Source organism: Coregonus lavaretus, assembly GCF_964263955.1.
Source record: "Coregonus lavaretus genome assembly, chromosome: 30".
NCBI classification, from domain to species: Eukaryota; Metazoa; Chordata; class Actinopteri; order Salmoniformes; family Salmonidae; genus Coregonus; species Coregonus lavaretus.
In genome coordinates this window covers 13,088,008-13,115,774 of record NC_140017.1, presented here as the reverse complement: position 1 = coordinate 13,115,774, position 27,767 = coordinate 13,088,008, and the positions used below count along the sequence as shown (strand labels likewise).

At 43.2% G+C, this 27,767-nt stretch overlaps 1 protein-coding gene across 3 annotated transcripts in view; it reads right to left on the bottom strand.

The window, feature by feature from the left end:
* igsf11 (immunoglobulin superfamily member 11) overlaps positions 1-27,767 on the bottom strand; it is a gene marked incomplete at both ends in the record, with an annotated part of 127,563 nt that overhangs the window by 14,936 nt on the left and 84,860 nt on the right. For all 3 annotated transcript variants that reach the window (XM_084147854.1, XM_084147855.1, XM_084147856.1), the window contains one exon: positions 3,549-3,712. In XM_084147854.1, the coding sequence (XP_084003980.1) occupies positions 3,549-3,712 (164 nt within the window). The remainder of the gene's footprint in view (positions 1-3,548; positions 3,713-27,767) is intronic.

Here is a 27,767-nt window from a genome sequence, read left to right as displayed (position 1 = left end):
CCATCCAAATGTATAGTTTAAACCATATTTTGTTTATATTTACTTTGTTTACAAACATTGGAGTAAAACAAGCTTATATTTTGGGTTCTGATGGGGTACGACAGTTGAACTAAGCTCATGAGGGATTTATATGTGATATTCTTCAAGAATCAATGGACACATCAGTCCAAAAATGGATGTAGCTACTGCAGATTGCCCCTTTAATCTGAGGCTAAACATGGAAGATTAGAGTAAACAAACTGAAGAATTAGAAGAGCTCTCTTTGCGAAGTGAGCAAAGGGATCTGATCGTCAGTCAGCCTAAAAGGTTGATGGTTTATGAGTTGAGTCTTTGAGGAGCACGACTGATGTTCTCACGTTTAATCTAAAGCTGGGTGAACTAAACTCAATCAACAACTTATTTATATCTTATTCCTAACCTCAGGGATGGTTTAAAAGATACCAAATACACAAAGCAGTCAGAGAGAGTCTGCCCTAATAAACAAACAAGTATGCATAGGCCTATGTGTGGTAAGTGATGAAGAATTAGTGTGCATTGTAAACGCTGCCTTTTTATTCCATAGTTGGATACCGGTCCCAACATTAGAATATTGACGTCCAAAAGACTCGTCATTTGTTCAAAGTGGGGTCCCTCGAGGCCTGTCATTTCCAGTGTTAACACTTCCGTGGTTCTTAGAAAGACTAATCATATAAATTAAAATAAACCATAAAATTTTTATATCATATAAAATCATAAAATGGAATACTGTGATCAAACTTCACACGCGACAAAATGTAGGACTTTAAATGTCTGTACGCTTTTAATTATTGTCTGTTGTCTACAAAAATAATGTATGCGTCATAAACGTACATTTATGAGATCATTTCAGAAATTATGCATGGTGTATGGCTCGAACCATAATCATTCATGACAGCCATTTCCTACAGAGTGGGCCTTGTGCTGTCACAACACTGGCAGTGGTGTACACTCAAACCACAGTGAACCTTTCAGACAGCCCACCAGACAACATGAAGAAGCAGTACTAGCACGCTTGTGATAGAAATAAAAACAATTGCAAAGTTTCTCTATTTGAAGCATTCACTGAACATGCACCTGTACGAAATGTTGTTATGGTACGGCAATACTTTATATTACTGGTATTATTCCAATATACCTCTTAGGGAATAACTTCTGTATATACCTTTAATAAGCATGTCAACTACAGACAATGTCTCAGTTCTTACCAATGTTAATTCTGTTTCGCAAGAAAATACAAAAAAAGTTCAAGCTTAAGTTAGAGTTAAGTGGTAAGTACATTAGGTCATAACTGTATGTATTTACTAGCTTGTTACAGGGTAATTACAACTGGTTATTCTACTGGTAGTGACTCTGGTGCAAAACATATCTATTGTAACGTGTGGACAATTTTACATACTTGTGCTGCACTCAAACTACTTTACCCAAGTTGATGAGTATAGGTGACTTCTATACTATCCTATACTATACTGTACTGTACTGTACTATACTGTCGCTCTGATGAGGTGTTGTCGTGCTAGCCTAGAGCTGACTGTCTTCTTCCTGTTGAGGCGGTGCCTGAAAGCCTGAGGTGGCGCACAACTCACACACAGCACATCTGTTCTCCGCTGAGACTACGTCACCAAATGAATGTGGTGGAATCATTCCTTCCTGCTAGAATCATCCAGACACAATGTGTCCCGAGCCTCGCCGTTTACACCAAAAGGGTGCTCAGACAGGCGTGAAGGAGGTTAAGACAGCCAATGGCTCTACGTTAGCAATATTCTCTCCATCTGTGCGTTTGACTTTGTCAAAACAGCCTCTGTGTGTGTGTGGGTACATACATGTGCAGTGCAACCTTGTGTGTAGGTGTGGTGTGTGAGCATGGTGCGTGTGTGTGCACTTGTGTGCACATTTGGATAAGTTTGGATATTTTTCAGTTGCATGCCTCTCTATGTACAGTATGTATGTTTTTCTGATTGTGTTTACTGTGTGTGCATTTGTGTCATGTAAGTGTGTTTATTACTCAGGGGCGCAACTTTTACTGGGGACAGGGGGGACATGTTCCCCCCCACATTCTGAAATTGCATTTTTGTCCCATCCAGTTTTATCATTGGAATGTGATACAAAACGAGACAACGTTGTGCTTTAGGACCAAGCGGACGCCTCCGAGCGGTCGGGTAGGCTGTTTGGAGTGTTTATCTGACTGGATAAAAACATATTTATAATTATGTCCCCCCCACTTCTAAAACCAAAGTTACACCCCTGTTATTACTTCTCATTGTGTGTGCATGTGTGTGTGTGTGTGGTGTGTCCACGCATGTGTGTGCTTATCTGCCTGATTGTGTGTGTGTGCGTGCTCCCACGCATGCGTGTGTTTATCTGAGTGTGTGTGTGTGCATGTGTGCCTGTGTGTGTGGTGAGAACAGCTGCTCCAGGTTAATTAGTGCAGAAGATTATTACGTTACGTGGATGAGGTTAAACGTGTTGGAGGCAGGTGAGGTTGTGGCGCCTGCAGCTGCAGACCAGGAGAAACCTGCGTGCTTTGTTTGATGGCCATACAACACAACAGCGACCTTCTTTGGGCATGCAGGAGCAGCCGATTACATCCGGTTCTGGCTCGGCTACAGATAAAGTCTGTTCACAGGGACTAGTTTGGTGCTGTATGTGCCGTACGCCACGCTCCAAACACTACAATACCCAGGGGGCCTGGCACAGATGCGTGCGGTGTGGATATTGTCCGAGTGCGACTCATGTGGGTCACATGGGAATACAGTACAGTATATTCACAAATCCTCATTGAGGTGACCAGTCTGGCGCGTCAATAATAGTTGTGTTGAGAGATTTTGTTGGTTAGGGAGGGAGCGTAGGTGTATGGAACTGTGGAGAGGGATGTGATGGTGGTGTATGGGACGGTAACCTTGCCTGAGTCCTGAAGACTTGTGTTAGCTTTCTACAGCTAATGCCTTTAGCTCATACATACATACTGTACATAGAGGTGCATGCAACTGAAAAATATCCAAACTTGTCCAAATTTGCACACACATGCAGTCTAGGTCCAAGAGGCTTCTAAACAGCTTCTTCCCCCAAGCCATAAGACTCCTGAACATCTAATCAGATGGCTACCCAGACTATTTGCATTGCTTTTACACTGCTACTACTCTCTGTTTATTATCTATGCATAGTCACTTTAATAACTCTACCTACATGTACATATTACCTCAATTACCTCGACTAACCGGTGCCCACGCACATTGACTCGGTACCGGTACCCCCTGTATATAGCCTCGCTATTGTTATTTTTACTGCTGCTCATTCATTATTTGTTACTTTTATTTCGTAATATTTTAAATTGTATTTTTTTATTTTTTTATTTTTTTGGTATTCTTTCTTAAAACTGCATTGTTGGTTAAGGGCTTGTAAGTAAGCATTTCACTGTAAGGTAGTGAACCTGTTGTATTCGGCGCATGTGACAAATACAATTTGATTTGATAGCACGGTTTTGAGGCACACAGACAACCCAGATCACATACACATGTTTAGAGGAGGGTTACCTGTTCGGGCTGGTTGGCATTGGACAGCGGGATGACCATCCAGATAATGTTGAGGTTGTTGAGAGCAGCGCTGGTGGAGAAGGAGCAGGGCAAGATGGCCGCCTGGCCACGGGCTACCTGGATGCTGCTCTGGGTCACTGTGACATCCAACGCCCTCACACTCACTACAAAGAAAAACATACAGAGAGATTTAGTGGGTGGATAGAAACACTTCCTGTAAACATTTACTGTGGATAGAGACATTTCCTGTATATGAAATACTTAACAGCAAGTCATACTCGAAAGCATTTAAATGCTTTTGATATAGCCTAAAAGTAAGGTTAACTCATTTAGACTAGAGATCACTGCAATCCTTGCTCTTGGAGGTATTGGTGAATCATGGGCAGAAAGTGTTTCAGTCACTCCATAAGTCCAATAATTGTTTTTCAAATCTCTTATGGTTGAAGAGTAAAGTTCCAGCATATTGTACTTCTAAATGGATATGCAGTATATTTAAAACCGAAAGGTCACGTTTAATCTAATGGTACAAAGTCATACCCAACCCTATCTCAACATTTCCATCTGCACAGCAAAATAAACACAATGTAATATCGAAGCTCCTCTTTTGAACTGGTCTCCACAGCTAAACAAACATCCAAGTCTATTTTGAAATATCCCATAAAATCTGTACGAACTAAATATATACAAGAAAAGCAGGAATACTAATGACTATATCATGTGTAGTTCTCCCAACCCTCTATAGGCCACCAACTTTCTATCTATACTAACAGTAGGATCGGTTTGGAAGAATACGTCTAATACTTATAAGGTGCTATCATCCCAAATGAACCAATCGGTATCCTGTTTAGCTGTCATGAAATTGATAGATGGGGAGAAAGTATGTACAACAACCTATTTCTGGAGCCGCTAAACATATTACAGCCTCAATTGGGTTACATCCTACCGTAAAATGTATCTATCTATGTGCAAGGCCCGGTGGGAGTAATCTTATCTGAACATAGTGAGGAACACAATGTCCGTAATCAACTTAGAGAAATTGGGCATGTCCTGAGTCCTTGTCTGCCATAATGCAGGGTGATGATACTGACGTAAACCAATTGTATAGGTAGGAGTATGCATGTAGCCAGCTGTCACGTTATTATCACTGACAGATTGGTCGTTACCCCTTCCTTGTCTGACTAAAACCACTTCCTACACGTTGTTCCTCTGGCAAGCACACTTCAGCCCGGAGCCCAAGCTCCAGAAGGAGAGAAACACGAGAATCTCAGTGAGCACGTCTTGAGAGATAGTGTACCACACAGGCTAGTAACAGAGTTTTAAAGGCCCAGTGCAGTCAAAACTTTTCCCCCTTCATTTTGTATCATATTGTACATCTGCTGAAACTAATACTGTAAAAGTGTGAAAAAAGTTATTTCCTGATAGTTGCTGGTTGATCAGCAGGTTTTGCAATGGGGAGTTTTTGCTTGCCTGGTTCCCTTCACCAGGTGGAATACATTTGAATAGACCAATAACAAAGAGAGTTCCAAACCTCTCTGCCAATAACAGCTAGTTTTCAGTTTTCCCATCCCCACTCAGACCAGTCCCAGACAGTCCTAGAAAAATTATTGCTTGAGAAATATTTTTTTGCTAAAAAGCTATTTTTGTTTATTTTTGACAAATTTAATGGAAAACTATTAGAGTAAGGTACTAAATTGTTACGCATAAATTATTTCATATTTAAATAAAAATGCCTGCATTGGGCCTTTAAATCCATTGGGATAGAGACTAAAGTATTAAAGGTAGGCCTATTGGTTGAAACACTTCTCTGCGATATTACAAATGATATTAAGATGTTGTGGCTACTGCCACTCAATTGCTCTCAAGCTTTGCTTCTACTTTACAATGTGGCTGTCGGGCTATTATTGTCTTTCAGGTCAAATCTGAGAAAGTTTATAAAATAATCAAAAAAAGTCACTGTCAATCATCTTAAAGGTCAGTCTATTCATCTCCAATATTGAGAAACTCCAATGTTTTCTTTCTAAATCAATCTCTACATTCATCTCAGATTAGTGAGGAATTTAAAAAGTTAATACAACAAGAAAGGAATATACATTTATATAACACAGGCTATGTACAGTGAGGGAAAAAAGTATTTAATCCCCTGCTGATGTTGTACGTTTGCCCACTGACAAAGAAATGATCAGTCTATAATTTTAATGGTAGGTTTATTTGAACAGTGAGAGACAGAATAACAACAAAAAAATCCAGAAAAACGCATGTACAAAATGTTATACATTTATTTGCATTTTAATGAGAGAAATAAGTATTTGACCCCCTCTCAATCAGAAAGATTTCTGGCTCCCAGGTGTCTTTTATATAGGTAACGAGCTGAGATTAGGAGCACACTTAAAGGGAGTGCTCCTAATCTCAGTTTGTTACCTGTATAAAAGACACCTGTCCACAGAAGCAATCAATCAATCAGATTCCAAACTCTCCACCATGGCCAAGACCAAAGAGCTCTTCAAGGATGTCAGGTACAAGATTGTAGACCTACACAAGGCTGGAATGGGCTACAAGACCATCGCCAAGCAGCTTGGTGAGAAGGTGACAACAGTTGGTGCGATTATTCGCAAATGGAAGAAACACAAAATAACTGTCAATCTCCCTCGGCCTGGGGCTCCATGCAAGATCTCACCTCGTGGAGTTGCAATGATCATGAGAACAGTGAGGAATTAGCCCAGAACTACACGGGAGGATCTTGCCAATGATCTCAAGGCAGCTGGGTCACCATAGTCACCAAGAAAACAATTGGTAACACACTACGCCGTGAAGGACTGAAATCCTGCAGCGCCCGCAAGGTCCCCCTGCTCAAGAAAGCACATATAGACAAGTTTACGCGCTGTATCACGGGTGGCGCCATAACTCTACACAAATGCATTTCATTTCCGCCGGAAGTTGTTTGTACAACGTCTGCCGGTGTAAACACAGCGATGTCGACGCTAGCTTGGGAACACGGTTCTACTACTTTGACTGGAGATGGCGTTACTCTCCTCCACCCGAATTCAGTGCAGAACTGGGAGGATAACATGACGACGTGGCCCAACATAACGTATAGCAAGATTTGCTCCTACTTCGTGCAATCCATGGCAATAGATGGAAAAGCAATGGACAATCTGAAAGCCCGAGGCATATCAATATCTGCACAGCAACAAAGTCGGTTGTGTCATTTCATACAAACATGATCGTTTTGTTTATCTGAAAGCAAATGTAGAGCCTAGCCAGTGTTTGAACAATGCATGGCATAATGCTTGGGTGCTGGTAACTGAAGCTGGAGAAGTCAAAACTGCTGGATGTACGTGTGTTGCTGGACCAGGGAGATCTTGTTCCCACTCAGCTGCGATCCTGTGGAAGGTAATTATTTGACCATTGTAGCCTAGGCCTATGTCTTCTTTTCAAAACGCTATAAATCCATACATTTGTTATAAAAAAAAAAAAAACTATTTTGTGTTTTAATTTTCGTGTTTGCATTTATGAGGAAAAAACAATATTAGGCCTACGACAGTTCTCCATTATGGACGTGAGCGCTCTGAAAGCGGCACTAAAGACTTTCAGACTTTCACAGACACCTCAAAACAGAAAGAACAAAGCCTTTAAAGCGAATTTTGTTTTGTATTAATTGTATCTTAATTTAAATAAATGTTTCATTAACCAAATTCCTGGATTTAATAAATAAAAAATAAATATAGCAGACAGACAATAGATAATGACAACATAAGGCTCCGGCCTGAACTGGAGCTTATGCATGAACCGAACACTTGTTTATGAATAAACAATTAAAATGTCTCATTGCAATATTTTACATATTCATAATCATTACTTTTGCTGGTTCTTTGAGACAGCTTTTAGGTGCCGTTTAGATAAGCGCGCTCATTATTGAATTGAATTATGATAATAACGCATTTTCTTCATATTCGTGTTACATCATATGACATGTGTGCAGTGAACCCATTATAATATCTATGCACTGTTTTTACTATATCTCTCTAGGTAGAAAATGCTGTGAGACAGGGGAAAACCGGGCGTGCCTGCACAGACGGACAGAACCAGTGGAATGCTGGGTCTAAAAGAAATGCTGGTCAGAGGAAGATGAAGTATGTCCGCTTCAAACGACACAACAGGAAGGATCTCTACCACAGGAGGTGACACTCTTTAGGACTCTTGAAGAGTGGAGGAAGAACGCACTTGCCTCACCAATGGCAGCACTTTTCAATTGCCCTGGGAATAGCCTCCTGCAGCTCTGCTTTAATGCTAATACCTCCTCCATCACCGAGCCAACACCATGTCCACACCTCCATCTCCTACACCATGAAGAGCACCACACACCACTGGCTTGTGTAAAATGCAGAACCTTCTATGATGAATACATTAACATGTCCACAGCCCAGCTTGAGGAGATTGAGAAGGCTACAAAAGCACAGAGCAAAGAACAGGTCTGGCATGATGCGCGGAGAGTGCGCATCACAGCGAGCACAGCTAGAAAGGTGCCCATTCGCTCAACCACGGCGCCTGACAAGTTTTTGTCAGAACACTTACACCCATCCTTCCGTGGCAATGCCGCAACCCGTCAAGGAGCGGAGGGGGAGGAACTTGCAAGGGACTATTTGGAAACTCTGGGCAACAGCATTGAAACCAAAGGCTTAGTGGTGTGCGAAAAGGAACCGTGGCTTGCAGCATCTCCCGATGGAGTGATAAACAACGACATTCTGTTGGAGATCAAATCACCTGTGATGGGAAACAAGTCACTTGCAGAATTTTTGGCAACAAAGAACTGCGAAATCACAACTGTGGCAAACGGAGATAGGGTAGATTACCATATTGCCTGCAATGGTCCAAAAGGCTACTACATGCAGGTACAAATTGGGATGCACTGCACAGGGGTTCAGCACTCCAGGTTGGTGATCTGGAACAAAACTGAGCACCTAGAAATCGAAGTACCCTACGACCAAGGCTTTGTCCAGGGGCATATCATAAGGCTGCGCACATTCTACTTTGCCCACATGCTCCCGAAAATTGTTGATGATTTTGTTGAGGGAAGGTTACAGTTCTGCAGTAAATATCTCAGCATTTTAAAACCAAAATAAACTGCCTTATTTAGGTCATGCCCACAGGAGCCAACAGATGTCCATTGTTTACATGATCTCTTTATGCTGTGCAATATATCAGTGTGCCTACTGTTTGAGTGAAAATAAAGTTTGATGTAATTTCAATCCTTAGAGTGCTACAATTTATTTTAACACAGTTCATAATTCATAGTAAGCTCATACTGTACATAAATAACACTCGATTAATTAATTGTTTTGAGGAAACTAAACAAATGGCTTCAACAAGAAAGATTGCGTGTTTAATCTCAACAGGTATTAAAAAGTAAAATACAAAAGCAGCCCACACAATTACATCACTATGAAAATATTCATATATAATATTTAAAAATACAATGCACGCAGTATTTGTTGTGTTTATCTGTATTTAATGAACAACATGGCTGGGTGTTTGTAGACAGGGACACAGGGCAAGATTCTAAACCTCACTGATCAGTGGACTCTTCAGGTTAACTAGGCCAGCACAGATGGTTAAGATGTTGTCCAGTTTCGGTGCCATGCTGATGGGAACATTCTGGGATAAAATCTTAAACACCTTCAGTCTCTGGATTGCTCTTTCCACATGTATGCGGACATTGGCTACCCATTGGGTCTGGGCATCTCGAAATTTTGGTGTAGCAGGCTCGGCCTCACAGACAGGCTGACAGGTTTCTGGAGCATCTAAAAAGGGGAAGAGAAAACATGGATGGAGCAAAATTAATGCAGGCATAGAGTCCTCTCACTACAAACATCACAATGGAAAAATGTGTACTACAACATTGCACTCACACGCACACACACAATCATCATCACAACAGCCTGCCACCTTGCATTGTATTTATGATGTAGACTAAGGCACACGCAGGCAGGCACACACACACACACACAATTAATGATGTAGCTATCGTGGGCATTGTTTGTCCCATCTCCAAAACAATCAACTGCCTTAGCAAAATACTGGTAGCAATGTTAATGTATGACAACTTCTTCATAATTAACAGTATTGTCAGCTTCATAGCTAAAGTTGCTGAACTTACCCTCAGATTCAAGTCTGCGTTTCTTTATCTGGGAGGAGGCAGTGGTCCGCTGGGTGAGTTGACGCCTATTTGGCTGGGGAGGGCGATTGTATCCCAACCACAACTCTGGGAAAGGATTATCCTTGGTAGGTTTTTGGTCAACAAAGTGATAGGAACAAACAAAAACGTTGAGGGGTGGTTTCTTTAGATTCAATGCCTTCAGCCAGGTCCTTGATTCCGAGTCGGTATCAGGCTTGCGAAAAAATGTAAACAATGGAGCGTATGGACATTGCCTCTTTGTAGCTGGTTTGTGGTCGTAGCACTCTCTATCTAACCACTCGTTCAGGTGCTTTCTCGAGTTTTTGCAACCAACTACCACACACGTCGTTCCCGAACCACTTTTCTTCATGTTGTAATTGTAATTTTTATATCCTCTTTGTCACTGCGATATCAGTGCTTTGTCGGCACAACGGAGCTAGCTAGCAAAACAAACCCAGCCCGGCAGAACGGAACTGGATTGCATCGACGGGAGGAGTTCAGGAAGTAGAGCGGAAACGGCTCAAAAACTTGTCTATAGAGCCCCGTCTGAAGTTTGCCAATGAACATCTGAATGATTCAGAGGAGAACTGGGTGAAAGTGTTGTGGTCAGATGAGACCAAAATGGAGCTCTTTGGCATCAACTCAACTTGCCGTGTTTGGAGGAGGAGGAATGCTGCCTATGACCCCAAGAACACCATCCCCACCGTCAAACATGGAGGTGGAAACATTATGCTTTGGGGGTGTTTTTCTGCTAAGGGGACAGGACAACTTCACCGCATCAAAGGGAAGATGGACGGGGCCATGTACCGTCAAATCTTGGGTGAGAACCTCCTTCCCTCAGCCAGGGCATTGAAAATGGGTCGTGGATGGGTATTCCAGCATGACAATGACCCAAAACATACGGCCAAGGCAACAAAGGAGTGGCTCATGAAGAAGCACATTAAGGTCCTGGAGTGGCCTAGCCAGTGGGACAAAATCCCTCCTGAGATGTGTACAAACCTGGTGGCCAACTACAAGAAACGTCTGACCTCTGTGATTGCCAACAAGGGTTTTGCCACCAAGTACTAAGTAATGTTTTGCAGAGGGGTCAAATACTTATTTCTCTCATTAAAATGCAAATCAATTTATAACATTTTTGAAAAGCGTTTTTCTGGATTTTTTTGTTGTTATTCTGTCTCTCACTGTTCAAATAAACCTACCATTAAAATTATAGACTGATCATTTCTTTGTAAGTGGGCAAACGTACAAAATCAGCAGGGGATCAAATACAGTGGGGGAAAAAAGTATTTAGTCAGCCACCAATTGTGCAAGTTCTCCCACTTAAAAAGATGAGAGGCCTGTAATTGTCATCATAGGTACATGTCAACAATGACAGACAAAATGAGATTTTTTTTCTCCAGAAATCACATTGTAGGATTTTTTATGAATTTATTTGCAAATGATGGTGGAAAATAAGTTTTTGGTCAATAACAAAAGTTTCTCAATACTTTGTTATATAGCCTTTGTTGGCAATGACACAGGTCAAACGTTTTCTGTAAGTCTTCACAAGGTTTTCACACACTGTTGCTGGTATTTTGGCCCATTCCTCCATGCAGATCTCCTCTAGAGCAGTGATGTTTTGGGGCTGTCGCTGGGCAACACAGACTTTCAACTCCCTCCAAAGATTTTCTATGGGGTTGAGATCTGGAGACTGGCTAGGCCACTCCAGGACCTTGAAATGCTTCTTACGAAGCCACTCCTTCGTTGCCCGGGCGGTGTGTTTGGGATCATTGTCATGCTGAAAGACCCAGCCACGTTTCATCTTCAATGCCCTTGCTGATGGAAGGAGGTTTTCACTCAAAATCTCACGATACATGGCCCCATTCATTCTTTCCTTTACACGGATCAGTCGTCCTGGTCCCTTTGCAGAAAAACAGCCCCAAAGCATGATGCTTCACAGTAGGTATGGTGTTCTTTGGATGCAACTCAGCATTCTTTGTCCTCCAAACACGACGAGTTGAGTTTTTACCAAAAAGTTATATTTTGGTTTCATCTGACCATATGACATTCTCCCAATCCTCTTCTGGATCATCCAAATGCACTCTAGCAAACTTCAGACGGGCCTGGACATGTACTGGCTTAAGCAGGGGGACACGTCTGGCACTTCAGGATTTGAGTCCCTGGCGGCGTAGTGTGTTACTGATGGTAGGCTTTGTTACTTTGGTCCCAGCTCTCTGCACGTCATTCACTAGGTCCCCCCGTGTGGTTCTGGGATTTTTGCTCACCGTTCTTGTGATCATTTTGACCCCACGGGGTGAGATCTTGCGTGGAGCCCCAGATCGAGGGAGATTATCAGTGGTCTTATATGTCTTCCATTTCCTAATAATTGGTCCCACAGTTGATTTATTCAAACCAAGCTGCTTACCTATTGCAGATTCAGTCTTCCCAGCCTGGTGCAGGTCTACAATTTTGTTTCTGGTGTCCTTTGACAGCTCTTTGGTCTTGGCCATAGTGGAGTTTGGAGTGTGACTGTTTGAGGTTGTGGACAGGTGTCTTTTATACTGATAACAAGTTCAAACAGGTGCCATTAATACAGGTAACGAGTGGAGGACAGAGGAGCCTCTTAAAGAAGAAGTTACAGGTCTGTGAGAGCCAGAAATCTTGCTTGTTTGTAGGTGACCAAATACTTATTTTCCACCATAATTTGCAAATAAATTCATTAAAAATCCTATAATGTGATTTTCTGGATTTTTTTCGTCAATTTGTCTGTCATAGTTGACGTGTACCTATGATGAAAATTACAGGCCTCTCTCATCTTTTTAAGTGGGAGAACTTGCACAATTGGTGGCTGACTAAATACTTTTTTCCCCCCACTGTACTTTTTTCCCTCACTGTATGGCCTTAGGTGACAACTAAAACCTCTGAACCCAAACAACCAAATCTGGATTCTAGTAGAATTAGTTTTCTGTCAAATATTTTAGCTGCACTTAGTGAGCTAGCCTGGCGCAAAGGAGCCAATGAAATTATCCCAAAAGTGCCAACCCTGCCCATCTGGCACTGCAGGCAGCCACAATCAAACGCTCAAAGTATTTGAACGATTTCAAATAATATCTGAACCCAAGTCTGTTCTGAACCCAAAAGACATGACATGTACAGTACCAGCCAAAAGTTTGGACACACCTACTCATTCAAGGATTTTTCTTTATTTTTTACTATTTTCTACATTGTAGAATAATAGTGAAGACATCAAAACTATGAAATAACACATACGGAATCATGTAGTAACCAAAAAATGGTTAAACAAATCAAAATATATTAATAGATTCTTCAAAGTAGCCACCCTTTGCCTTGATGACAGCTTTGCACACTCTTGGCATTCTCTCAACCAGCTTCACCTGGAATGCTTTTCCAACAGTCTTGAAGGAGTTCCCACATATGCTGAGCACTTGTTGGCTGCTTTTCCTTCACTCTGCGGTCCAACTCATCCCAAATCATCTCAATTGGGTTGAGGTCGGGTGATTGTGGAGGCCAGGTCATCTGTTGCAGCACTCCATCACTCTCCTTCTTGGTCAAATAGCCATTACACAGCCTGGAGGTGTGTTGGGTCATTGTACTGTTGAAAAACAAATGATAGTCCCACTAAGCGCAAACCAGATGGGATGGCGTATCGCTGCAGAATGCTGTGGTAGCCATGCTGGTTAAGTGTGTCTTGAATTCTAAATAAATCACTGACAGTGTCACCAGCAAAGCACCCAAACACCATCACACCTCCTCCACCATGCTTCACGGTGGGAACCACATATGCGGAGATCATCCGTTCACCTACTCTGCGTCTCACAAAGACACAGCGGTTGGAACCCAAAATCTCCAATTTGGCCATCAGACCAAAGGACAGATTTCCACCGGTCTAATTTCCATTGCTCGTGTTTCTTGGCCCAAGCAAATCTCTTCTTCTTATTGGTGTCCTTTAGTAGTGGTTTCTTTGTAGTAATTCGACCATGAAGGCCTGATTCACGCAGTCTCCTCTGAACAGTTGATGTTGAGATGTGTCTGTTACTTGAACTCTGTGAAGCATTTATTTGGGCTGCAGTCCGAGGTGCAGTTAACTCTAATGAACTTATCCTCTGCAGCAAAGGTAACTCTGGATCTTCCTTTCCTGTGGCGGTCCTCATGAGATCCAGTTTCATCATAGCGCTTGATGGTTTTTGCGACTGCACTTGAAGAAACGTTCAAAGTTCTTTAAAAGTCCACAAATTGACTTTTAAAAAGGCACACCTGTTAATTGAAATGCATTCCAGGTGATTACCTCATGAAGCTCGTTGAGAGAATGCCAAGAGTGTGCAAAGCTGTCATCAAGGGTGGTTACTTTGAAGAATATCAAATATCAAATATATTTTGATTTGTTTAACACTTTCTTGGTTACTACATGATTCCATGTGTTATTTCATAGATTTGATGTCTTTACTATCATTTTACAATGTAGAAAATAGTAAAAATAAAGAATAACCCTTGAACGAGTAGGTGTGTCCAAACTTTTGACTGGTACTGTAAATACCTTTTTAATACTTTCTAAGCCCTATAATAACTGTATTCTATATCGTAGATAAAGCAGTGCAAAGAAAAGAAGCCAGTTACCCAAGAAGAAAAAGGACCTCGAGGCAAAATGGAAGGCACAAGCGCTCATCTCCCCAAACTCCTCCAAGGCTGCAGCTTTCTGCCCCGAACAGCTGGAGTCTCATTTTCAAAACACTGGATTATGGGGACAAGTGCTCAAGACCCTAAGCCCTCATGACTACAGAAGTCACCACACTCAAATCTTACTGCCTGGAGAGATGTATGCACATGGCCTGGCCATCCCTTGGGGACACACAAAGCATTGGGGAAATTGAGTGATATTTGAGTTGCCAAAGGAAGGCGAAGTGATCGGCTGGCATGCCTGATAGTGTTGCTGTGCTTAACCTCTTTGTGGAAAAGTGAAAATGGTTATATCCAGGACTGTTAAACGGTATACCCAAACTTGTGAGTACTTAATGGTGGATAATGGACTACTAAAAGTACTTAGTGATGTTTCTTAAAATGTAATGGGCTGATGAGGAGTCAAAACAGCCCCAGCATACCAGCCAGAACCCACCTCCACATCCATTCCCCCGCCATCCTTATATAAGAGGCCTCAGGGAGAAATGTACAGTACCACCTGACATTTTTTTATTAAGCTCTCATAAGGTCACCAGAATGTGAAAAATGTATGTGAATGTTTGTTCCAAAAACTACATGAATAATCAGTTGACTACTTTACATGTTTTAGAGACAGAGCTGCATCTGACCTACTGTGCAAAAATGTAATGTCAACAAAATAATTATATGTGATGACGTTGAATCAATGTGGGAAACTAATTGGATTTGCAAAGTCATCAACGTAAGAGAATTTCGTTAATTTTTCATCTAACTTTTAACCTAAATCCATTGACGTGGTGATATTTTTTGTTGATTTCACGTTGAATTCACATTAGTTGACAACTCAACCAAAACTAGACGTTGAAGTGATGTCTGTGCCCAGTGGGGAATCTCTGAAAGGCTCAGAAAGAAATGCTTATGCATAAATAAACTGTCCACAGAAAGAGTAAGGGAACCGTCCTTTTATGAAAAAGCATTGGTGTACATGTTGAATTGCTCAACCCTAGTCTTGTAGTTTGAAGTTGAACCACTCACGCTTGAGTGCTATGTACTGTACATCGATGTGTTCCCCCTCTCTCGGCTTGTGTAGGACAGTGTGTAATGCTAATGAGCTAAATGTCACACCCATTTTGTTTACCACATTCGTCCCATGACTTTTTAATAGACATCCTGTCTTCCATTCCACCGCTGAAGCCCCGGAGCCAGCCTGGAAGGATGTGGAGTACACTACTACTATCGTTAACTGGGCTTTACTATGCACTATACCTCCTCTCTGGAGGCCGACTGTACTGTACTGTATATATGTCCATTCACTGACAGTGGGAGTGAGGCTGTGTTTGTGTTCCTAGGGAACTCTAATGGAAAAAGTCACCTTAGGCAGTCCAAAAAGAGCCTGCAGCGGGCAGCTCGCTTAAAACAGCTTTCGCTTTTCATCCAGGAGCCTAGTGTTAAAAATTCCTGTTTATTAATGCATGGGAACCATACCACTGAGAGGAGATCTGTCTCTCTCTCTCTTACACACACAGTGGTTAAATGATGTGAGAATCTCCTCCTAAGATTGCAAGATCCACAAGGAGTCATTGGATCAGAGTTGTTTAAGACACGACAACAGTCTTCTATTGTGCACCAGTGCCCTTAATGCCCATAGGAAGCCTGCAATGCTACAAATGAGCATGGGGATTGAACTGAAAACATGTCATTTTCTCTCTCTCTCGCTCTCTGTACAGCTCTCCATGCCAGCCACACTCGAAATTCCTCTCTCCCAGCCGGCTTATTTGCATCACAGGCCCGTGCTTTTATTCATGGATTATTTTATTCATGTCACTACTTTCAATTCTATTTCAAACAGATGCCCTGATGCTCTGATCTACTGCTGCTGGGCTGGCTGGCGTACACTGCTGCTGTAACATTACTGGGTGGCCTGAGGCGAAAACAAACACTCTGCACTCCAGGATGGAGGAAAGATCTGACCTAATCACTCAGCTGGGTCACTACAGAAACGTAGTCCCTTTTTTATTCATCGTCACGACTTCCGTTGAGGCTGCCCCCCCCCCCCTGGTTCGGGCAGGCTTCGGCGTTCGTCGTCACCGGAGTCCTAGCTACTGCCGATCCCATTCTCATCACTCCACTTGTTATGTCTTGTCAATCACACACACCTGGTGGTCATTCCCCTAATTAGTATGTGTATAAGTATTCCCTCCGTTCCCCTTGTCTTTGTGAGTGATTGTTTGTTATGAGAGCGTGTAGCGCGGTTGAGCTACTATTCACTGTGTTTATGCCAAGGTGGATGTTTTCCCTTGTAATAGTTTCGTTTGACGCTTTGGCCGTTTGATTTATGTAAAAGGAATAAACTCTGGACTTCGGTATTTTACCTCCTGCGCCTGACTCCTTCCTTCACACCTCGTCACATTTATCTATGAAACATAGTCCCTTTTGGGATTTCTTTACCAACATCGCAAAAATGAGTGCTATTCTAATGCTCCTGAAAGGAAGGAAAGCTATGTATAAGTTGATGTTAATGGCACCACGTTGCTTGTGTAGGGTACATCCCTGCTTCCCCAATATCTTCTCACATATACACCATTCCGAATTCATATTCACTCCCAGTGGCCTTGCCATGATTGTTGAACCTCTGGACAGCAACAGAATGACAGGAACCAGACCAAAGCATTCCCAAAGACAAAAAAAGTCAGTATGAGGCAGAAACATGGCGCCACACACACACAGAACCTTTGTTGGGGCCCAGGGGCTTCACAGCGCGGTGCTTTCACAGAGAGGGCCTGTGATCTGTGAGGGCCCTGCGAGGCTCTACCGTGTGAAACTCAGGTGGTAGCTGGGCCCAGCTGCTTCTTGGCACCTTACAAATGACTCCGCTCAAAGCGTCGCAGAGAGGGGGGAAAAAACAAGAGTTCTCTGAAATGACACTCCTCTAACAAGCAACAATGTTTGCTTTGTCTCTGCTTTAGCTGACGTCTTTCAAACTCACTTTTTCGACTGGCCCTTTTCTGGCTAACCTTTAAGATGTCCTCTATATCAAGGAACTTCTCCATGAATGGACTATGACTACCCATCTTGTCTCTGAAACCTGTGAATTCCTCATCATAGAATTCCTCATTGAACTCCACAGTACAGTGGCATAAATGTTTGACATGAACAAAAAAAACTATAAACAGTGTTCTAGAAGCTGTTTCTGAGGAACATGCTGCTGCTTGCATGATATGTAGACTAGAACAGTGTGGGGATGAGACTCAAGTCGCTCACTCTGAAGCCACCTGAGGGACTACATTAAAGAGACCAATTCATATTTTAACAAGGTGTCCCCATAGCTTCTGCACACAACCTCGGCAGGAGCAAAACAACGGGGCTTAGCCTAGCCTAGTGCCTTCAGTCTGCCCTGAACAACGTCAATGCTGATTGGCTGGGGAATTCAGCTGGTCACTGGATGATGTCAGCTCTCTGCCGAACTTTTCACATGACTGTCCAGGCCTAATCCAGCTGGCCCCCTCTTCTCGCTGCGCCCAGCCTAATGAAAGAACCTTAAACCCTCTCCTCCCTCCCCCGCCCGGCCCCAGCTCGCGTGACCCCCCCCAGCCACAGCCATCCCCCTCACCAGCCCACACACTGCCTGCCCTAGCCTGCTCCATGCTGAAGCAGCCAGCTCAACATAACTTAGGCTAATACTGCCCTACAATGCTACTGTAAACACTGCCACTGCCCCACATTACCTCACCTTACACTGTAGTACTACTACTACTACTCCGACTACTCAGCAGTATCACCAACTGACCAACCAGTCCCTAACATAGACACTTCACTCCTCCTACACTGAAAGTAGCTGCCCCACAGTAGCCCACACACTAATACACACCACCGTGCTAGCCTTCACAGGACTGAGAAGGCTATCTTCCCCAGTCTCCACACAGGTCACAGAGAACAGGGAGTGATGGTTGATGAGAAAGTGCTAGTAGCCATGCACAGGATGGCACTGAAGCATCACTGCAGTTAAACATAGCCTTCTAGTGCAGGACTCTACCATGATGTCCCCTTTCACTGATATTATTGACAATCAGTGAAAAGAGGGGCTTTTGTGAGAGATAATGTTTATGTGTAAATACAGGCCTGGGTGGAACGAGACAGAGCTCTCTAAACTGTCTCGCTCTCAGGGGACTGCATCCAGCCATCCACTCTGTCCTGGTCTTTCTCAGCACTCCAGTCCGGTGTGACTGTGAACATAAGGACCTTGCAGCGAGGGACAGTGAGTGACCAGCGACAGTGAGTGACCAGCGACAGTGAGTGACCAGCGACAGTGAGTGAGAGGAACGTTAAAGTAGGCCAGGGGCCCTCATGGCCGGATAAACCCCAGCTAGCTAGTGCTGGTAAAGAAGACGGCTAAAGCTGCAGACAGGTGGCTCGGTCTCCCGCACATGCATCCTGGCCAGAGAGTGTCTGCGGCTTTACACACACAGCAGTAGGCTAGTGCTACTTAGCACCACTGTTGACACAGGGAGCGCAGTTTGGGCAGAGCACAGCCACAAATTGTCTGTGTGCATGAGCATTATTGCCTTGACTACGTTGCCTTTGTGCAGTAGTAAAGGGTACAGGTTTTAACACTATAGGACCACCACATTCGTCACCAAGCTTCAGCTTCACCTGCAGAAGACAACCAGGGTAGATTAATACATACTGTAATACAACTAATACATACAACATATAACTAATAGGCCTACATACAACCACTGTATCAGAATAGTGAGGCAACCCAACAACAGAAAAACAAACGTGTTGTTGTCTTGTGCTCCTGGGTCTCTAGAGGCCATGCTTGAACAGGCACAGCATTATCCTACCAGCTAGCAGTGGTCAGCACAGCTTTCATATCATCTGTGACGTGACTAAAGTAGCTCCGTCTCCTCCTCCAATGGCTGGTCGGTATAGGGACTTCCCCGTTCTTTGTATTGCTACAGAGACAGACAGACAGTATCTCTGCCAAGCCAACCACTCCAGGACTGGGGCTGCTGCCATTGGGTACTAATAGGGCCTCCCCTCTGTCTGCAGGACCGGACAGGTAAGCCGCTTCTTCTCGCCTCTCAGCCTGGCATGCCCTCACACCGCCTGCAGATAAGGGGCTATTCCAGGAATGACCTCCTTTCTTGCTGCCTGATCTGGCTGCAGGTAAACCCTCCCTCCCTTTCTGGCTGGCCTCCATACTGCCTGCAGAGAATAGCCTCTCCTGTAAAAGACATCTCAGTTCTCCCTCTCACTGCCTGCCGATAAAGAGCTCTGCTTGGGCTGGCACAGCCTCACAGCACTCTCTGTCTGTCTGTATGTCTGTCTGTAGGTGAGTTGGTCAGTAGTGCTCAAGTCGTCAGGGCCAACAGTATTTATCAGCGTCTTACTTTAACTCTACGATGAACTAAATCTCAACTCCTACTTATTCTATGCATTGTAACAGCACATTCACTGACTAATCATAGCCTAGCATGCATGATTAAGTTTCCTTTCACTTCCATGACAGGTAAACTACTAGTGATCTAGTTACTGTACGCCTGAAACAATGACATAAAATATATGAGTAAGACAAGAGGAAACTACTGTATAAGTCAGGAGAAGTAGCAATCTGTTCCCCAGGCATCCAGTGCATTTAGAGGCTCTGTCTAACAACCCCATTTGACAGAGCCTCTAAATGCACTGGATGTCAAAAGCGGGACAGAGGGGAGAAGTGTGGGAGAAAGTGCCTGTCCCGAAGAATTACAGAGAAAGAGAAATTGACTGAGTGACAGAGAAATTGACTGAGTGACAGAGAAATTGACAGAGAGAGTGGAAAAGAGGCTGAGTGCATACTTTACAGGACAAGATCAGAAGAGAGTGTCAATCAGAAGAGAGTCAGAGGACAGAAAAGTGCACAGGGACTGTTGGTCAGACAAGGGCAATGCCACCAACCAAAGGATCTGACAATGGCCATTACCATTTAACCCCAACGGTCATCATTATTCAACCCCAGAAAGTACTATTACAATGCCTTCTCCCTTCATTTGTTAATTGAGGTAATAACCACTCATCTGACTTGACTGAACTGGTTAAAGTAATTTGGTATTGTAGTAACCTCGCTCAATTAAGTCAGATCAGTGGTCATTACAAGGAAGGTAGCAGGGAAAGCAGGCTGATTGCGTCTCCATCTGACTGCCATCTAGTCCTCTGAGAGTTGACAGGCAAAGCCACACACACGACCCCTGTGACCTTCGTCCACAGCAGGTCAAATGTACAGAGGGCAAAGGCCATGAGACCCTATGGACAACTGGGCCCACTGAATACAGAAATCCTGATGATAAATAGCCATGCAATGCAATGTTATTGATTTCTTGTAAAGCTATTTTAATAATCTCATTTAGATTGTGCTATGCTAGTATTCTAGCATCAGACAATGGACGTGATCCGGTCTAGTTCTGATAAAATAAAACTCCCTAAAATAGTATATAGGATGAACAGTAGTTCTTATGAAATCCCAAAATGAAGAACTAAATTAAGCATCAAGGTTCCAGGTTGATTTGCCTAATTCTGAACGCACTACAGCAGAGAGGAAGGAAACGATACCACAGTTATGTGAATAATAAGCGTTTCCTTGGTTGGTAGACCAATCGGCAGTGTATATTATACTGTATATATAGTATATATTATGGGCAATGTATAAGATCGCTACTTGATGGAAGTGCATAGTGTATGTACAGCAAGTGATGTTAGATTGAGGCCTGGCTTTCTCTTTGATATTCTGCATGTCTAAGTGTTGACTATGAGCAGTGGTGGAAAAAGTACCCAATTGTCATACTTGAGTAAAAGTAAAGATACCTTAAAAGAAAATGACTCAAGTAAAAGTAACCCAGTAAAATACTACTTGAGTAAAAGTCTAAAAGTATTTGGTTTTAAATGAACTTAAGTATCAAAAGTAAATGTAATTGCTAAATTATTTCAAATTCCTTATATTCAGCAAACCAGACTGCACGATATTCAAATTTTTTAAATTTACGGATAGCCAGGGGCACACTTCAACACTCAGACATCATTTACAAACAAAGCATTTGTGTTTAGTGAGTCTGCCAGATCAGAGGCAGTAGGGATGACCAGAGATGTTCTCTTGATAAGTGCGTGAATTAGACCATTTTCCTGTCCTGCTAAGCATTCAAAATGTAACTAGTACTTTTGGGTGTCAGGGAAAACGTAAGGAGTAGAAAGTAAATTATTTTCTTTAGGAATGTAGTGGAGTAAAAGTAAAAGTTGTCAAAAATATAAATAGTAAAGTTAAGTACAGATACACCAAAAAACTACTTATGTAGTACTTTAAAGTATTTTTACTTAAGTACTTTACACCACTGACTATGAGGAGGTTTTAAGGTTTTAAGAACCTTAACTGCTCTGGGGGTCTGCAGGCCAAATGCTGCCTCAGCAAACAGCTCAGGGAAACCTTCTCATTTCGCACGCTGGTCAAAATCTGCATTCCTTCTCCTCCAGTATACAGCAAAAAGTAGGAATGGAAATCAACACAAATAAGTTGACTCGGCTATCTCTCTCACTGCACCAACGGGTTGTTTCTCTTAGTACATGGAAACTACAGACACTTTCTTTGGATGGTTTTTAAAACATACCCACCAGCAATGGGTTAGCCTGTTAGCCTACAACCCAAACTGAATGAGAAAACTTTGTCTGGAGCCCCCATAGAGCACCACACAGAAACTGGACTTTCATTTTCCGGGAACATCATAAACCAGTCATTCAACGGCACATTTGTGAATTTCCTGCATCTCACTGTATTTTATGTTTAGTGTATAGCCTTCTATTACATCAACACCATTATCCCAGAAACCCTAGACCCACTCCAATTTGCATACCGCCCCAACAGATCCACAGATGATGCATCTCTATTGCACTCCACACTGCCCTTTCCCACCTGGACAAGAGGAACACCTACGTGAGAATGCTATTCATTGACTACAGCTCAGCATTCAACACCATAGTGCCCTCAAAGCTCATTACTAAGCTAAGGATGCTGGGACTAAACACCTCCCTCTGCAACTGGATCCTGGACTTCCTGACGGGCCGCCCCCAGGTGGTAAGGGTAGGTAACAACACATCTGCCACACTGATCCTCAACACGGGGACCCCTCAGGGGTGCGTGCTCAGTCCCCTCCTGTACTCCTTGTTCACCCATGACTGCATGGCCAGGCATGATTCCAACACCATCATTAAGTTTGCTGACGACACAACAGTGGTAGGCCTGTCACTGACAACGATGAGACAGCCTATAGGGAGAAGGTCAGAGACCTGGCCGTGTGGTGCCAGGATAACAACCTCTCCCTCAACGTGACCAAGACAAAGGAGATGATTGTGGACTACAGGGAAAAAAAGAGGACTGAGCACGCCTCCATTCTCATCGACGGGGCTGTAGTGGAACAGGTTGATAGCTTCAAGTTCCTTGGTGTCCACATCACCAAAAAACTATCATGGTCCAAACACACCAAAACAGTCGTGAAGAGGGCACGACAAAGCCTATTCCCCCTCAGGAGACTGAAAAGATTTGGCATGGGTCCTCAGATCCTCAAAAAATTATACAGCTGCACCATCGAGAGCATCCTGACTGGTGGCATCACCGCCAGGTATGGCAACTGCTCAGCCTCCGACCGCAAGGCACTACAGAGGGTAGTGCGTACGGCCCAGTACATCACTGGGGCCAAGCTTCCTGCCATCCAGGACCTCTATACCAGGCGGTGTCAGAGGAAGGCCCTCAAAATTGTCAAAGACTCCAGCCACCCTGGTCATAGACTGTTCTCTCTGCTACCGCACGGCAAGCGGTACCGGAGTGCCAAGTAAGGTCCAAAAGACTTCTCAACAGCTTCTACCCCCAAGCCATAAGACTCAGACTATTTGCACTGCCCCCCCCCCACCCCCAACCCCACCCCATCTTTTTACGCTGCTGCTACTCTGTTAATTATTTATGCATAGTCACTTTAAATCTACCCACATGTACATATTACCTCAACTATCTCAACTAGCCGGTGCCCCCGCACATTGACTCTGCACCGGTACCCCCCCGTATATATAGCCTCCCTACTGTTATTTTATTTTACTTCTGCTCTTTTTTTCTCAACACGTTTTTGTTGTTGTTTTATTTTACTTTTTTATTTAAAAAATAAATGCATTGTTGGTTAAGGGCTGTAAGTAAGCATTTCACTGTTGTATTCGGCGCATGTGGCCAATAAAAAATTGATTTGATTTGATTAGAGGGGGAAAACACTTCCTGTTACGATGCTAGCTAATGAGTGTGGGCCACTCTATGTGCTTTACTCTGCATGAACATGACAGCCTGTGCAGTGGTAGTAGTATGGGCTTTTGTCAGTGGGTGACCTCTACAGTCGGTAACAGGCGTGCAGCACAGGGTTGCGGAGCCCTATGCCAAGCACATCTGCTCTGGAGCCTGTGGCAAAGCCATATGGCTGGGGGGGGGGAGAAAGGGATAGGGGGGGAATAGAGAGGGGGGAGAAGACAGAGAGGGAGAAGAGAGACAGGGGGAGAAGAGAGCGAGAGGGGGAGAAGAGAGAGAGAGAGAGAGAGAGGGAGAGGGGGAGAAGAGAGAGGGGGGGAAGAGGGAGAGGGAGAGAAGACAGAAAGAGGGGGAGAAGAGAGAGAGAGAGAGCGGGAGAAGAGAGAGAGAGGGGGAGAAGAGAGTGAGAGTGGGGGAGAAGAGAGAGAGAGAGAGTGAGGGAGAAGAGAGAGCGAGAGAGAGAGAAGAAACAAGAACCCGAGACACAATTCAGGTGCATCATGTGATGGCTGGCTGCTAGCATCACAACATCAGCTGATGTATTCACTCTGAAAGAGACAAACGCTCCTCCGTTTTCCTGTCATTTGTAGCCCAGATGAATCACAAAGGTGGTCTAAATGATATCTCCCCACCCTCCCACCCAACCATCCCCCTTCAAAGGACCCTATGCACATTCAGTAGAACAATCAATTTAGAAACATTTGAGTTTGGAGAAATGGAAGGATACAGAGCAGTGGGAGCAACCCAGGGTGTCAAAAACATTTCAAAATGTGATGTTTGGAGAAACGTGGATAAACTTCTAATTCTGCAGTGAGACTGTGAGAGCTCGGGGGTTGGGGATGAGGGAGACGAGAGACAGGTGCTAGGAGTGCTGACGTAGGGCATGGAGATATTAGGATATTAGGACCCTATGGGTCCCAGAAAGCAGGATCTGGCTCTTAAACCCCCCTACCCAGCATTCATAGCCTCCACAGGTAGCTAGCTTATCACCTGCCAAACGCACCAGTCAGAACAGAGAGAATCCCATTATATAGGTCCCTATGAGGCCAGGCTCCAAGCCCTCACCCAGAGTTGGGGCTACTGTACATTTCACCAACCTTTTGAAGGAAAATCAATTGGGAGCGTGCAGCTATGCTTCGCTGATATTATCAATGTGGCTTCAATTCAATCTGGGGGTTAAATGTTGAAGGCGTGATATGTTACATCCTTTTACACAAGTACAAGAGCCGTGCTGCTACAAATCATGCATCTGTTTCAATAGATATAAACTGCACTGTGGTGGGATATTAAAGTGAGAGGGCTCTATGACCACTCATAAGACGTCTATGACACTTTATAACTGCACAGCATTGATGGTTGACCGTATGATGCCGAGCCAGTTACTGTGTTAGCTGTGGCTGCTAACACTGCTGTGGCTCTCAACAAGTCTCTCCGAATTATTTTGTTTTCATCTCCTTCAATCACCCAGTCTTCAATAATCTCTTGAGCTATTCACACCCATCTCCTGCAGGAGTGAATACATTCATACTGTAATTACCATACAAACAGTTACCCTCCATATTCTATTTCTGTCTCGTATGCCACAGAGAACATTAAACGCAATCACTTAAAAAATGTCTATAGCAGGTCTATTTGGCCCCCAAGTTTTCTGGGCCCATTTATTTTTATTTTATTAAATTTTTGGGGGACATAAAAGACTGTAAAAACACCAGGAAATCAGCTCCAAGTGATTTAAATTTTGGAAATATGTTCCCAAGTATTCCCACGCATAATAGAGAGACACGTGATCGGATACAAATGTATGCAAGGTTTGAAATGATTATGTTTTAGTCAAATATTATATCTGTTTGGGCTTCTTGCGGTCTTCAAATTATTATGTTCAGGCCCTCCGACCATCCGCTCAAGAAAGAAATCCCAGCTCTATCGGATATCAAGCACGTAGCCTTTTCAGTAGCAAGTCTGAGTATCAACTTTGAGTATTCAGTCCAATTTTATTAATTTGCCATTTCCCCTCATCTATTAATGTAATGGAAATCCATAGTGTTGTAAATGAAAAAATAACGAGAGCTGTATGACTTTATAATGCTGAATGGACTATAAAATGGGTTATGTTCAATAACGTTCGTTCTTGGACGGACTAAGAAGGGTAGATTCAGGAAGAGTGCTACTGTAACATGAATTATGGAGGTAAAAAGTGAAGGAGCCATCATCCTCAGGCCCATCAACCTGAGGATATGATGACATAATGGAGGAGGTATGAGATGTGAAGGCTAAATGCCAGGTGATACAGTATATGAGGGTGGGGTGAATAGGGGAGTGCTTTCACCACCCGAAGATAGATGGAATCAATAAAGGTAAGAGACAAGCCTGGGATGCAGCAGACTATATGAGAGTCCTTATATCCTGTTGGATGGATCACCAGCAGGTCGGAAAGATGACTCCTACAATCAAATGAACATACATAGTGATTCATTGTGGTTAAAGAAGGATACACTTCTTCAAATATAAATTGTATATGATCGAATTTGATATAACTGCAATATAATCTAGAAGGAGACCCTAGAGAGTGAGAGAAGGGAGGGAGTAGAGGAAAGATAACATAGGTGAAGTGGAAGGGGTGAAATGCAAGTTAGCATGCACCCTAAACACAGTAAGAAAAGAGCTCTACTAAGCAGCAAGTTGAGGAAAGAGTGAAAGAGGGTAAAAAGGCATGCGGTGAAGAAGACGATGACGTGGGGAAGAGAAGTCCTGAGGGCTAGGTAAGACATGAAGGGAGGTGGGGAAGAGAAGTCCTGAGGGCTAGGTAAGACATGAAGGGAGGTGGGGAAGAGAAGTCCTGAGGGCTAGGTAAGACATGAAGGGAGGTGGGGAAGAGAAGTCCTGAGGGCTAGGTAAGACATGAAGGGAGGTGGGGAAGAGAAGTCCTGAGGGCTAGGTAAGACATGAAGGGAGGTGGGGAAGGGGGGATAAAGCCTTAGGGTGAAAAGTACAGAAAACGGAGAGCTTTGAATTCAGGAGTCAACTGAAAGACTTCGAAAACCTCCAGGATTACTGTAGTCGTTTTACACAGAGATTGGAATGTACTGAACACAGACAAAGCCATTACCTCGAAAATCTAACTGTAACTTCATTTAGAGCATGCTAACACCTACTTCAATCTTTTCACTTACAACAACCAAGCAATGTAGCTAGCTAGCGATAGGTATTCTATGTAACAGTGAACAGCAACACATTTACATTACATTTTACATTTTAGTAATTTAGCAGACACTCTTATCCAGAGCGACTTACAGTTAGTGAGTGCATACATAATTTTTTTATACCAACTGTGACATTTCACATTATTTTGCCCTGGGGATTTTGATACACTCAAAATGTCATCTAGACCCTTTGGCTTTGTGAATGAAAATGAAGAAATAACAGTAACACATTTATTGATTAATTAATTGACCAATTCTATTGACTGATAAGGAATTTCATTACACTAGCGCGTTAATGGGTTCACTAATTCCAATAGATTGTTGATTTTCAATCAAAATGTCTGTTTGAGGACATTCCTAACGAATGTGAGATTACACCTCCAATAGCTCCATGATAATGAGTGTGATAAGGTAGCTTAGTGGTTAAGAGCGTTGTGCCAGTAACCAAAAGGTTGCTGGTTCTAATCCCCGAGCTGACTAGGTGAAAAATCTGTTGATGTGCCCTTGAGCAAGGCACTTAACCCTAGTTGCTCTGGATAAGAGCGTCTACTAAAATGTATAATATTACTCTGGTAACATTTTAACCCAGGCAATGATTGCTTTCATCAGGAGGACATGTTGTATTCAAATTAATACCATCAAAAGCAAGCTGCATATTTAATGAGGGGAGAGTGGACTGATTGTCATCACCCTACCTTCAAAGACTACGATACTCTCCGGCAGCTCAGTCACTATAAACACAGACCATAAAAACTGGTATAAAAGCCTTATTATAATGTCCATCATTGATCTAGCGGGCTATAGTAGTATAGGCTATGTGGTCTTTACGTCGGTCAATTTTACTGTGAACCACGGTATTTCCTAGACTGTTTTTGGAGAGCTTGAGA